This window comes from Podarcis bocagei, assembly GCF_964188305.1.
Source record: "Podarcis bocagei genome assembly, chromosome: 11".
In the NCBI taxonomy this organism is placed as follows: Eukaryota; Metazoa; Chordata; class Lepidosauria; order Squamata; family Lacertidae; genus Podarcis; species Podarcis bocagei.
The window spans coordinates 33,083,200-33,097,243 of NC_138136.1; the positions used below are offsets into that span (position 1 = coordinate 33,083,200).

General features: G+C 43.6%; 2 protein-coding genes across 4 annotated transcripts in view; one reads left to right on the forward strand and one right to left on the reverse strand.

Moving 5' to 3' along the window:
• VCAN (versican) overlaps positions 1-14,044 on the reverse strand; it is a 131,757-nt gene that overhangs the window by 16,590 nt on the left and 101,123 nt on the right. For all 3 annotated transcript variants that reach the window (XM_081213448.1, XM_081213450.1, XM_081213449.1), the window contains 2 exons: positions 12,431-12,589; positions 6,859-6,941 (listed from right to left, as the gene is read on the reverse strand). In XM_081213448.1, the coding sequence (XP_081069574.1) occupies positions 6,859-6,941; positions 12,431-12,589 (242 nt within the window). The remainder of the gene's footprint in view (positions 1-6,858; positions 6,942-12,430; positions 12,590-14,044) is intronic.
• LOC308597603 (tigger transposable element-derived protein 1-like) lies at positions 9,689-12,413 on the forward strand. The gene is made up of 2 exons (XM_081213451.1): positions 9,689-9,893; positions 10,078-12,413. The coding sequence occupies exon 2, from the start codon at positions 10,095-10,097 to the stop codon at positions 11,793-11,795; it is 1,701 nt and encodes a 566-aa protein (XP_081069577.1). The 5' UTR covers positions 9,689-9,893; positions 10,078-10,094; the 3' UTR covers positions 11,796-12,413.

Here is a 14,044-nt window from a genome sequence, read left to right on the forward strand (position 1 = left end):
TACATTGGTAAGAAGTCTTAACTTGCTTTTGTTCATGAAGTTCAGTTCAGTTCATATGCAAACTCTTGCAGCAATTTTAATAAAGCTCCTTTAACACTAAGCATGAACCCTACAGAGAGAGCTATGTTTATATAGGAAGCCCTCCTGAATTCCAGACACCTCCAGGGTGCAAGATACTAGGAACTGCATTCCCCCCCCCTCTCTCTCTCCTTTTTATTCTTGGGTGGTTTTCCCAAACTTTTTTTTTAAGCTTTTGTAAAACTTGAGGTATTACTGGTGAAATGCATGAAAGCAATTTTGTTTGGTCCATGAAGAATGATTCCAGTGTGACAGCTCGTGGTTGGCTCTGCAATGACCTAAGCATTTTTTCCTGCAAAGCTTTGCTTGTCAATGAGTCCTCATGGATTAGAAGCTTACTCCACTTACTGGAATTATTTTTGTTAACTTCATATGCATTCCAGTCAGGGTATGAAAAAAAAATGCAGTGCACAAGTCTGGTATTTTTACAGTTGTTAATTCTGGTAAATTGCCAACAGCTGATAATTTCCATGGGAAAAAGTAACCCAAGAATTCTGAAAATGAACAGGTAGACCCTTGATTCTTAATTACACTTCTCGTCTAACACATTGATTGATGAAGTATTCAGTTAACAATATAGCAGTTGATCCTTACTTGTACAAAGGCATTGTGCAAAGAGACTACTACTGGGCAAAAGAGTGAAAAGTTGCCATTCAATGAAGTTATTGAAATGAAAACTCTACTGTATTTCAGCATGCAACTAGTTTCTCCTGATTCAAAGAAGTCTTCTCTCAAGTCTTGGTTCCAATGGGAATTTCAGGTGGAAGCTTTTTTTTAATAGGAACCATGCCCTCAGAGAACATATGTAGCAAGTCTTACAGACTTGTATATGAACATCTACTGATCTCTGATTCCCCCAAGTATCTCCTTATTTAAAAATGGGTAGAAGATTAAATTGGGTAGAAGAGAAGGGCGGCCAAGATGATCAAGGGTCTGGAAGCCAAGCCTGATGAGAAACGGTTGAGGGAGCTGTGCATGTTTGGCCTGAGTAAGAGGAGACTGAGAGGAGATATGGTAACCATCTTCAGATATTTAAAGGGCAGTCACATAGAAGATGGAGCAAGCTTGTTTCCTTCTGATCCAGTGGCTAGGACCCGAACCAATGGATTCAAGTTACAAGATTCTGACTAAACATCAGGAAGAAATTTCTGACAGTAAGAGCTGTTCGACAATGGAATGGACTCCCTTGGAGATTTTTAAGCATAGTTGGATGGCCAACTGTCATTGATGCTTTAGCTGAGATTCCTCGAGGCCCCTTCTAACTCTACAATTCTATCATTCTATGATTATGTTCTATCAATCTGTGATTCTGTGTGCAATTCCCTAGACCCTAGCAATGATCAAACATTTATGAGCTGTAGTTTTTAAATAAGCTACAGCCACCAACTATACAAATATACCTGCTAAAAATTTCATTTAATTTATATTTTTATTTTCTTTAAGGTTCAAAAAATGGAAAAAAAATGATTTTTTTGGTTAAGAAACAAATTATTTCAACCAAAATTTATTTTTCTTCTAAGATTTGAAAGTAAGAGATGCTTCTCCACATGAGACAAAAGATATCACTACAGCTGGAAATTAAATATTGAATGGTTTGGAACAAAAGTACTATGTGATTGTTCTTGAGCTCAGGTACACCCCCCTCCAACTGTTACCACCCTGGGGCTTTCTCCCTCTGCTCATTTGCCCTTCCCAGTTTAACCAGTTGGAGCAAAGCTTTGTGATGGAGAATCCTTGGACTTCAAAAACAGCTGGACTAGATAAGCTGTTTCCTCCAATACTATAAAAACACAATTCAATTCTAAAAATATATATTGCCAGTTCTTGCCAAACAAATTGCCTTATATGGACAGCATGAGAAAACTGAGAACTTCCTCAATAACTTCATGAAAAAGATATGCACTGAAGCAACCCTAAAGCACATTCTATAATTTGCCATGGTAGTTTCCCATTAAAATGTTCTGTTCCTATGAAGAAGAAACCAGGAAAAGGAGAAAAACAAAAGCAGAAGTGACAGAAGAGAATTTCTGAAGACAAAGCTGACAGCAGTTGAAAATATTTCATTGTGCCAATTCATAATTTATTTCAGAACTCTGTGTTGGATATATTCATTCATTTATCTGTCTGTCTTGCCTACTAATTACACTTCCATATCCCACATTTTAAAATATACATTATCTTCTGCTTTTCCTCCATAATGGAGCCCAAGAAAGTGTACAGGCAGTTTCCAAGCTATCACCCATCTAGGCACTGACTAGACGTATAAGCAAGGTTGTGCCTTTAGGCCAGTGTGGGATTATTCTTTCAGAGAGCCTCACAGTGACATACATTGGATAACCCAGATGGGTGAAATCCATAGTGAAGTCCCTTTTGTTTGTTAGGCATCACTGCACTGGTTTCCCAGGGTGTGGCTGCTGTGACATTGCTAACAGCTTCTGGGAACCACAGGTGACAGCTGAGTGCAGGGTGGGGACCAAAGGTGGACAAGCTACCCCAGAAGGAGCACAACGTGTCCATACGCCCGGAAGTACTACCACTCTCCTATCTATAGCAGGGATAGCTAACCTGTGGCACTCAGTGTTGGATTCCAGCTCTCATCAGCCTTGACTGCTGGTTATGCTGGTTATGCTGTCTGGGGATGATGGGAAATAGAGTCCAGCGACATCTAGAGGGTTGCAGGTTAGCCACTCTGGTATATAGAATAGCAGAGCTTTTCAGGAAAATACAAAATAAGTCATTGCTTAATAAAACAACGCAAGGAACTATCAGGTGAACTTGTTACTTCCTTCAGTTCTATAACCTGTGTCAGAATTCAGCTCAAAACATAGTGCACATTCATTAATTAGTTGGAAAAAGCTGTATCAAAATGTGCAGAAAAGATGTACAGTGGTACCTCGGGTTACAGACGCTTCAGGTTACAGATGCTTCACGTTACTGATTCCACTAACCCAGAAATAGTACGTCAGGTTAAGAACTTTGCTTCAGGATGAGAACAGAAATCGCATGGCGGCACGGCAGCGGCAGCAGGAGGCCCCATTAGCTAAAGTGGTGCTTCAGGTTAAGAACAGTTTCAGGTTAAGAACGGACCTCCAGAACAAATTAAGTTCTTAACCCAAGGTACCACTGTAGTCTCGGCTCTTGACACCCTACCAATGAAGAGGGCAAGCTTATACAGCCATGGTAGACTTCTTTGCTGCTTCTCATATGCCCTAGTCCCCTGCCTTCCTCCTCTCCAAACGCTTGCACATTTCCACATCCCTTTAAATAAAAAAAAGGATGCACAGAGTCGTAGAATTGTAGTGTTTGGAAGGATGGCAGGTTAAAATTATATTCATTGCAACTAGTGGAAGTTGGGACCAGTTCTCTTTTGCTGAGTGAGCTGGGAAGGCAGGAAGTTTACATAAGAAATGAATAAGAGCCCTGCTGGATCAAAATGAAGATCAGTCGAGTCCAGGATCATGTTTCCCACAGTAACCAACAATACATCTGTGGGAAACCCCGGCAAGACCTGAGTGCAATAGCATCTTCTGCTGTTATTTCCACGCAACTGATATTCAAAGGCATGCTGTTTAACACTTTGGGATGCATAAAATACTGGTCATGCTTAGAAGATATCCATTAATGTTAGCAATGACTGAATTAAGTTCTATTGATTTCAGTAGAACTACTCTAATCACTGCTAAATCTGGCTTTAATCCTGTTTGTATAAGCTGGAAAAAGCATAAACATTATTGATTGTTTCTAAAGAAAAGAAGTGGAGGGAAGTGGTTAACAGAAAGGAAGAAAAAATGGGATGGAGATCAGTCGGAAAGAGGTCTGTTGGCAGATGTCCTTATCCTGCTCATCAAATGCCTTCTTTTCCTCATCTCAAAAAAGAAGCTAAAAATTTAACACTCGGGTTTGTTCAAAAGCCTGAATTAGGATTTCATTTCCTGGAGTCTGAAGATTGGTTCCATGCCATTCTTGGCTCTCCCACCCTGAGGTTTATCACATGTTTAATACTGACTAGCTTGAAGACAGGCTGATCTTGCGAATACAATTCTTGGAGTGCTAGAATGCATTCAATCATGAAAGGGTGGGGGGGAGGATAAACATGGTAAGTGGAGAACAAGGCCATTCAAGCCCACAATACAGACAGAATGTATGAGGCTTCCAAGAATGAGAAAAAAAGGGGGTGGGAGGGTGCCCTGGGGAGAAACAGGCTCTCTCCTGCCACACGCCAAGAGAAACTACTCCTCAAGGCACAATAAAGCACATTTGTTCCAGCAATAAAGTATGTCAGCAATATAGCACATTAAGAGAAGGAAAGAGTTGCTCCCCTTTTTCATTTTCTACACTGTCACCTGCAGCAAATAGCAGCTCTTAAAGAAAAGGGTCCTTCAAACACATGCACACACACAAAGCCGCTCAAATCCTCTGGTAAACTCTAAATGGTAATCAATCAAGGCAGATTCTTCAGTGACTTCTTTCTGAAGCTGTCATGTGTGATAGTCAGAAGTGATGCCAGGACCAGACCTTTTCCTGGAGTCCTGACAACAGAAGGCAAATGGTAAGCGTAGCTAGCTCCAGTATCTGTGCACAATCCACAGGCTAAATATATATATATATATATATATATATATATATATATATATATATATATATATATTCATATGGAAAAAAGGTATTTTTCACTTGGATGAAACAAAACCCTGTTTTAAAAAGAAAGGGGCAGCTGAGTGAGCAGCAGTTTTATTTGCTTTACTTTTGAATTTATGCGGTATTTTGTTGCAAAGCATCTGCGCTTAGGTTGGAGAGTGAACCGACTTCAGTTCACGCTATTCAGTCTGAGAATGTTCCACACCATCCCAGTTAGGGCCTAGCTACATGTGGCAGGAATAAGACGTCACTAGTGATCATGCTGTAGCTTTTAAAAAAATTAAATACCAGGCACAGGAGCAGGAATTGTTCCAAGGAGCACAATATGGGGTAGAGGGCAGATTTAAGCTTCCCCTCCCACACCTAGGTATCGGAGAAAATCCACACCACCACGGCAATTTGGGTTAGGATAAAATAAAAATTCACGTCAATGCCATTTAAGCCCTTAGAAAAGAACAGAACATGGAAGACTTCAGTCTCCAAAGCAGAATACATGCAAGGCAAGGACTTCAGTGTGGGACGGTGGGTGCCTATTCTTGTAGCTGCAGGTTGGCAGCCTTTGTGCAATGCAGCTGGGACTATAGGAGCCTCAGCGGTTTGTATTCATGGGGTCCACATGCTCCATTTCTCCCAGGAAATAGCTGTGTATTAAAGGCCCCAACAGAGAACACAGGAAATGTTAGTGCAAATGTTCACTCATCCAAGGCTTGCAGCTCACTGAAATACCTCAAGGACTGCCTCTCCCCATATAAAGTGACCAAGACTCTGCATTAATCACCTGAGGCCCTTCTTCGTGTGCCTCCTCTCCATGTGGGATCTGGAGGGTGGCAACACAAGGGCGGGTCTTTTCTGCAGTGGCTCCCCATTTGTGGAATGCTCTCATCCAGGGGGAGGTTTGCCTGCCACATCTATTATAGGCACCAGCCAAAAAAAAAACATTCTTCTTCAACCAGGCCTCTGACTGATTCCACAGCCTTTTAAATGTGTTTGTGGGAGGGGGAGTTATTGATTTATTGTTTCTGTTTTTTAACTATTTCTTTGTGCTTTTGTCTCATGTTTTTATCTTGTGAACCACTGTATATGTGGTTTGTGAAGATAAATGGTGGGCTGGGACTTCTGTGGAGAGTAGAAGTTGTGATTAAAACTTAGGTTCATTCATAGAAACTAGGGACTAGGGAAAGATCTAATCCAGGGGTCGGTAAGGTTTTCCTTGCCTGGGCAGAGATCCCTCCATGGGCTAGATCCCACCCCCCGCAATTTCCGGCGTTTGTGTCTGTGCAGGCGCAATTTCCGGAATCGCAAAAACGAGTCCCCGGTTTAGCACAGCGCGCAGGGACTCGCTGAGCGGGCAGCTCGGCTCCGGGGCCGGTTAAACAACCCCCATGGGACACAAGTGCCTTAGGTTGCCGACCTCTGATCTAATCTGAATCCCTCCTAAGTTTAAGCAAATGCCTAGAGGAGGTGCAGCTAACCCGACGCCCTCCAGAAGTTGCTGGAGTACAACTGCCGCCACAATCTCTGGTCATTTGCCATGCTGTTTAGGGCTGATGGGAGTCTTTCTTTAGAAAGCTCTGGAGAGCCACAGTTTATCCACCGTATGCATAAAGCCCATACAATGGTTGTGTATAAGCTACGTTTTTAAGTTGCTAGGGAAACAGCTACCACCATTTCTCTTACTTCGCCCTATTATACAAGCAAATGACATGTCTTTGTCCCAGGCATGCAATCTAATTCAGTTGGGTGGGGCAACAGTAGAAAAGAGTGTGAGCAAATGCTAAGATGGGATGAATTCAAGCATATGCCACTTTATTTTAGTTGGAGATTGAAGGCAAAAGGGTTAAGGGAAGAGGTAAGTTCTGAGCTGGAATTTGAAAGAAAGACTGGACCAGGAGTAAGGAAAGTTATGTACAAACACGTGATGAATCACACTCACCGAGGCTCAAATCCAAAATTACCTTGGTATTATTACTGCCTGCCCTACATTACAATAATAAGAACATCATACCATAGCAAATCAGGCTGGTTGTTTGCTAGGATATAGTTTTCTCCATTGTTCTCGCAGCCTGACCTATTTTCTTTTCTAAGAAGCAGTGTCACAAACAACTGAAACGTTTTCCAGATACTGTTTTATAGGTCTCTTACCAGCACGCTGCCATCAGTCCAGCGGAAGTCACTCTCATACATCTTATCGTTTAGGCCAATCCACTGGTAGTCATGCCCTATGCCTAAAAGGAAACAGAACCAGTGATTTTTTTTTAACCAACTTTCCCATAAAAGGGAATTATCTCAAAATGAAAGTATTTTCATAGACTTGAATTAGCCTTCCTGTGTGTGCTTCAAAATGATTATTCTTTCACAAAGAAAATAAATGAATATCTGCAGCAGCTTTTTATAACTGAAGTTATTTATTTTAAAAAAATCACATTGCCACCCGCCCCCCAATGATTTCATATTTTGCTGCTGACTACTCTTAAAGAGTTGGATAGTTGGTTTGCTTTTCAGATGGCTGTATATGATAAAATGCTTGACACTCGCCAGTATTTGAACAGGCTTGTTTAGTTTGTTACACTTAAAGAAGTAAAACTTCTCAATGCCCTTATGGTATCAGACTAATAATTTATCTATGAAAAAAGCGGGTGGAATTCGACATAGTACTAAGGCAATTGTTCCATCAGTGCAAGAGTGACAAATTTATTGATCTGCTTTCCTTTGGACCACATCAGTGAGGATGAGAGGGGGGGTCTTGTTGTCTGGACAGTCCAGGACCTTCATACACATTGTCCAGGCTTGTACTCTGAGGAAGTCACTTTGCTGTTGCTAGCACAGTAATTTGATTTCACCCCCAAAAGCACACTCCACTGTCTCTTGAGACAGACGGATGCCAACAACTACAAGCATTTCAGCAAGGAAATCTCCTCTCATCCCCTATTCCTGCATGGCCCCTAAAACTGTTCTAAGGCTTCCCCCAAGTTCCTCAAGAAGATTTGAGGAGGGTGTGTAAGAGGGGGAGAGGACGGGCAAGTGGAAATCCTCATGATGATAGTACTGATTAGTAGAATACCACCCATGGTCACTTATCTTGATCACTACTGTTGCCATTGGCTGCTATTTTTTACCCTGAATACAAATGTCCAATGACTGTGCTGATTTCACACGTACTGTGATCCAGCAACTTCAGTGCACATGCGGGTGCTCCATTGCATATTTTGCACCCTGATGGATCAGGCTTTCCAGCAATTTAGAGTTGGAGAATGATGTGAGTAGATGACAGTAATTTAACCATTTTGTTATGTACCACAAATTGTATGTAGAATATTCCCTGGAAGAGGTAAAAAGCGTGTGTCACATTTGTATGAGCACATAGAAGTTGAATAATGCCCAATTGAAAACATAATATTTATATTTTTTTTGAAGGAGGGAAACCCTCACCCCATGCTGATTGTATTTTCTTGTTTAATATAAAAAACAGAAAATGCAATAAGCTACAAATAACGAAAATGGCCACCATAAATATTTCCTTCTTAATTTTCCTAGTTATTTCTAATGTTTTACTGTGCCGAGCTGGTGTGCCGGTTTTTCTTTCCAGGGATGCATATCCTCCTGAAGCAATTTTTAGAAACATTTGAAAGGAAGGGTGTGCCAAACGACTTGGCAGAAAATCAACAACCTGGTGACTTCTCAGAAGACAACACAAACCCAGAACGAACATGTGTTTTCTTCCAAGAACATATTCAGGGAATGAACATCTTACCCAAACATTAACACAGCTAATGATGAGCATTTTGAAATGAACCTCATGTGCATTAGCCTGGAATGAGAATTTGGATTTTCCGATAGCACCTGGGACTGCAACCAATGTCAGCCACTTGTAGTAGAACGCAAAGTGACTGATGCAGGCGTTCCTGCAAGCAACAGTATTTTTAAAGTGCCTGGAGATGAGACTGTCTAAACAGTGAGCCTAAAATACAGTAGTGCCCCGCAAGACGAATGCCTCGCAAGACAAAAAACTCGCTAGACGAAAGGTTTTTTTGTCCGCGATTTGCCTCGCAAGACGAATTCCCCTATGGGCTTGCTTCGCAAAACGAAAACGTCTCGCGACATTGTTTCCTTTGTGTAAAAACCGTTAAAACCAAGGGTGCTTAGCTTGAGCAGCTGCAGTTGCGACTTGGCTTCGAGGAGCAACTGTTAGCACGTGGTTTGGTAGCCTTTTATCAGACTTTGCTCACTTTTGAAGATTTTCCAAAACTTTTCCAGAACTTTTCCAGAACTTCTCTTTCATCCATTTGGTAAGTTAAACTTTTAAAACTTTTTGGGGGGGTTTTGGATTTTGGGTTGGGGTGTTTGGGATTCAAGGACTTGGTGTTGGGAAGGGGTTTGCGATAATCTGGGGGCTTGTGGGCCTTTTTGGGGAATTTTTATGATTTTCTGTGACCATTGTGCCAGGTTGCTTATTTTTGAAAATTTTTCTGAGTTTGAATTTCTGAGTGCTGGCTGGCTAGGGGAACAGTGGGGGAGGTTTCTGCAGAAATCTGGGACCATGTGGGGGTTTTTTGGGATTTTTTATGATTTTCTGTGACCATTGGGCATGGCTGTTTTTTTTCAAATTTTTTTTTCTGAGTTTGAATTTCTGAGTGCTGGCTGGCTGGGGGAACAGTGGGGGAGGTTTCTGCAGAAATCTGGGGGCTTGTGGGGGTTTTTTTGGAATTTTTATGATTTTCTGTGACCATTGGGCATGGCTGTTTTTTTTTGAAAATTTTTCTGAGTTTGAATTTCTGAGTGCTGGCTGGCTGGGGGAACAGTGGGGGAGGTTTCTGCAGAAATCTGGGGGCTTGTGGGGGTTTTTTTGGAATTTTTATGATTTTCTGTGACCACTAGGCATGGCTGTTTTTTTTTGAAATTTTGTTGTTATTTTTTGAATTTTTTTTTGTCTGGGTGGGGAAGCAGTTGGGGAGGGGTTTGCAGCAGTAGGGGAGGGGCTGGGGGAGCAGTTGAGGAGGGGTTTGCAATTTCTGTGTTATGGGTGGGTTGGTGCGTGTCTGTGGGAGCAGTTGAGGTTTTTGAAGACATTGGTGATTTTTGAAGCTTTTCCTAAACTTTTTTTACAGCCATTTGAGGTTCCTGAGGACTTCGGTGGTTGATTGCTGAAGCTTTTCCAGAACTTCTCTTTCATCCATTTGGTAAGCTCAACTTTTAAAACTTTTTTGGGGGTTTTTGGGATTTTTGATTTGGGGTTGGGGTGCTTGGGATTCAAGGCCTTGGTTCTGGGTTTTAATTTCTGTGTGGTGGGTGGCTGGGTGCTTTTGTATTTTTTGGGTTTGAAGCACATCACTGATTTTTTTTCCTGTTTCTTAGTTTACGAAGGTGGGACCTGTGCTGCCATGGGACCCAAGAAGACTGCTCCTGCGGTGGCCGGCGAGAGGAAGAAGGAGAAGGTGACGCTGGAGATGAAGAAGGACATCATTCGGAAGCACGACGGCGGAATGCGTGTGACGGACATCGCCAGGGAGTACGGCAGGAACCCATCGACCATCGGGACCATCCTGAAGATGAGGGAGAAGATCATGGCGACTGATGCAGCCAAGGGAGTCACCAGGATCGTGAGGAACCGCCCAGCTGTCCTGGAGGAGGTCGAGAAGTTGCTGCTCATCTGGATAGAAGAGAAGCAGCGTGCAGGGGACACAGTGTCTGAGGCCGTCATTTGTGAGAAGGCCAAGGCCTTGCATGCTGACCTCATCCGGGATCAGCCAGGAACCTCAGCCGAGCCAGAAGTCTTCAAGGCTAGCAGAGGTTGGTTTGACCGGTTCAAGACGAGATCTGGCATCCACAGCGTGGTCAGGCATGGAGAGGCTGCCAGTTCTGATGTTCCTGCGGCTGAAGACTTTGCAGCGGAGTTCCTGGAGCTTGTGAAGACGGAGGGCTACGTTCCGCAGCAGGTCTTCAACTGCGACGAGACCGGGCTGTTTTGGAAGAGGATGCCCAAAAGGACTTTCATCACTCAGGAGGAGTCCAGGCTGCCTGGCCACAAGCCCATGAAGGACCGTCTGACCCTGCTCTTCTGTGCCAACGCCAGCGGCGACCTGAAGATCAAGCCCCTGCTGGTGTACCACTCGGAGAACCCACGGGCCTTCAAGAGACACAAGATCGACAAGGAGCGGCTGAGTGTCATGTGGCGATCCAACAGCAAGGCTTGGGTCACACGTGTGCTGTTTGTGGACTGGGTCAATCTTGCTTTTGGCCCTGCTGTCAAGCAGTACCTGCTGGACAACGACCTGCCGCTGAAGGCTTTGCTTCTGATGGACAATGCTCCTGCCCATCCTAAAGGCCTTGAGGTGGACTTGTTGGAGGAGTTCAGCTTCATCAACATCATGTTCCTGCCGCCTAACACCACGCCACTGCTCCAGCCGATGGATCAGCAGGTCATCGCCAATTTCAAAAAACTCTACACCAAGGAGCTTTTCAGGCGATGCTTCGAGGTGACTGACTGCACCACCATCACCCTGCGGGAATTCTGGAAGGACCACTTCGACATTGCCACCTGCTTGAAGATGGTCAACACGGCCTGGAAAGGGATCAGCCAGAGAAATTTGAATTGCGCTTGGCGCAACCTGTGGCCGGACTGTGTGGCACCAAGTGACTCTGATGCACCAGAGTCAACAGTGGTGCAGGACATTGTTGCCTTGGGGAGGACCATGGGCCTGGAGGTCACGGAGGAGGACATCTGCGAGCTGGTAGAGGGGCACGACGACGAGCTGACCACCCAGGAGCTGGTTGAACTGCAGGCAGAGGCTGCGCAGGAGCAGGCCTCACTGGAAGAGGAGGAAGCAACTGGGGAACGGCTGTCCTCCGAAAGACTGAGGGACATTTGCCAGAGGTGGAAGGAGGTGCAGACTTTTGCAGATCTACACCACCATGAGAAGCACGTGGCACATGACGCTGGGAACTTTTATGATACGAGGGTCATGTCGTATTTCAGGGAGCTGCTGAAAAGGCGGATGAAGCAGCAGACAATGGACAGGTTCTTGACCAAGAAGCAAAGAGTGGAAGAGGAGCCTTCTTCAAGTGCTCCCCCAGAGTCTTAGAAAATGTCTGTATACTGTACTTTGTTGATTTTTAAATGTATTTCTGTCATGTTTATAAAGTTAATTTATTTTCCCTTCAATTTTTGAACTGCTCTTTACAGTATGTGTGACTTTAAAGAGCAGTTAATAAACTGTTGTTGTACCAAATTTGGCTTTGTTTGGACTTTTTTTGACCATAGGAACGCATTAATTGATTTTCAATGCATTCCTATGGGATTTCGTGCTTCGCAAGACGAAAAATTCGCTAGACGACAAAAATTGCGGAACGAATTAATTTCGTCTTGCGGGGCACCACTGTAAAATTAAAACATTGGAATAAAATGCCTCACTTAATTCTTCTTCTAATGTCTTTTTCTCATGAACTAAATTCTTTAGGATTGTAAAAGATGAATCCCTCCAAAGATCAGCCATTTCTCCCACTCTAGCTAATGAGTTTGGCAGATCCTTAGAGCTGGGCTGAAAGGAACAAAGTAGCGGTCAAGGACAAAAGGTCCTCTTTTAAAAAGGATAAACGATAACACACATTTCAGAAAGCAAAACATAAAATAAAATATTTTGAGGCCTGGTTGATATTTTGTTTTACAGCCATTTCCACTGCCTCTGCATCCTCAGCGTTGGATCAAAATGCCACATACGGTTCACAAAGAGCTGTTCTTCGTGAGACAGGATGCTGGTCAGATGGGCTCCCTGGAGGCGGCACTCTCTCTCTGCCGCGTCCCACGTGCGCCGATGAGCAAAGTATTTGTAGCACTGCCCTTGGAACTTGTGCCATCCGTAATCACAGGTTTCAGTATCTGCAACAAACAATTGCAAAACTCTTATTGTAAACATGGGTTGGCAATGCCCAGGGGCTGCCCATTGGCAGAGGCAACGCTGAAATGCCCAAAATGAAACATTCAGTGACAAGGGGACCAGACATTCTGCATACAGAAACGCTCAAATGCTTCACTCAAAAAAATAAACTGAGTCGGTGAATAACATTTATGTAGTAAGTGTGTGCCTTCTGCAGATTGTTGTTTGGAAAATATTACATAACATCAACATTAAGGGGTGGGGGGAGACCATGGTGGTGAACAGCATAAAATCAGCAATAAAATTGCAACCATGAAACAAATACAAAATACATTACACATCAGCTTAATACACTGAAACAGCTGGATCACCCCTAAGGGTAAAGCCTGGACAAACAGGTGAATTTTAGGCAGGAGATCAAATGCCAATGCTGCAGGTATCAGGCTGATGTTCACTGAAAGCATATTCCAAATAACATGATGCTACCACACACAAGGCCCTGATCTTAGTGAGCATAGACTGAATCTCAGGAGCAAACTAAGTATCTCTTTGATGTCCAACTTTGAAGAAGAAATTGTGCAAGACAAGGAAGTGGTCTGGAGAACTGAATTCTACTGAGGGTTAGAAAGTGAAGGCCCACTGGCAGAGATCACAACGAACTGACAGATAACCTTATTACACCCAAAAGCTCTGATCCATGAACATAAAGAGCTTCCTGAGGACCACAGCTCCCAAGGAAGTTGTATGCTTTCACCCAGGGGATTCTTCATCTGGGAACAACCTGGAGCCCCTGTGCTGAGCAAAGTCCAGGAACCAGCTAGATTTAGAGATAAGGCTACCAGTCCAGACACCAGCAGCCAAGATCTAATGGGCTCTGAGCCTGCAGAAGTGACTGATGCCTTAAACAACAGATGGAAATGGAGACGTGCAAGACTTTGAGGAAAGATTCCTTGGGAGTAATGGTCTTCTCATGAGTAAGGTCTTCCTTCTGAGGACACTTCTCTTTGACAACAGTTGACAGAATTCAGCAGGACTTGGGCAATGCTATTCTACCAGAAATGTGCCTTGATTCTAAGACACTGCTTGCCCGAAATCAGACCTTGCCTGAGCCCTCATTTGAAATACTTCTTGCCTGGCAAGAGACCTCAGACTGGCCTTGGATTGGTTGCTGACTGTGCCCACAACAGCTCTGTTATCTGGAAGTTCCCTTGTGACCCAGGACCCAGCTAGGACAGCAACTAAGCCTGAAGATTTAATGACAGGCAGTGGCTCTCACTACACTAGAATCAGGACACTTCCTCATCTGAACGGTGTACAGGTTGCTTCTTCAGCAGAGGGAGCTGCTGCAGTTACATCTTCAAAGAAAGCTATTTGCATATAGAGCTTTTTGGATTTGGACCATGGCTTGTATGTTTTCCAGATGCATACACTCAGCCATTAGCGCTAGAAAGCAGAAA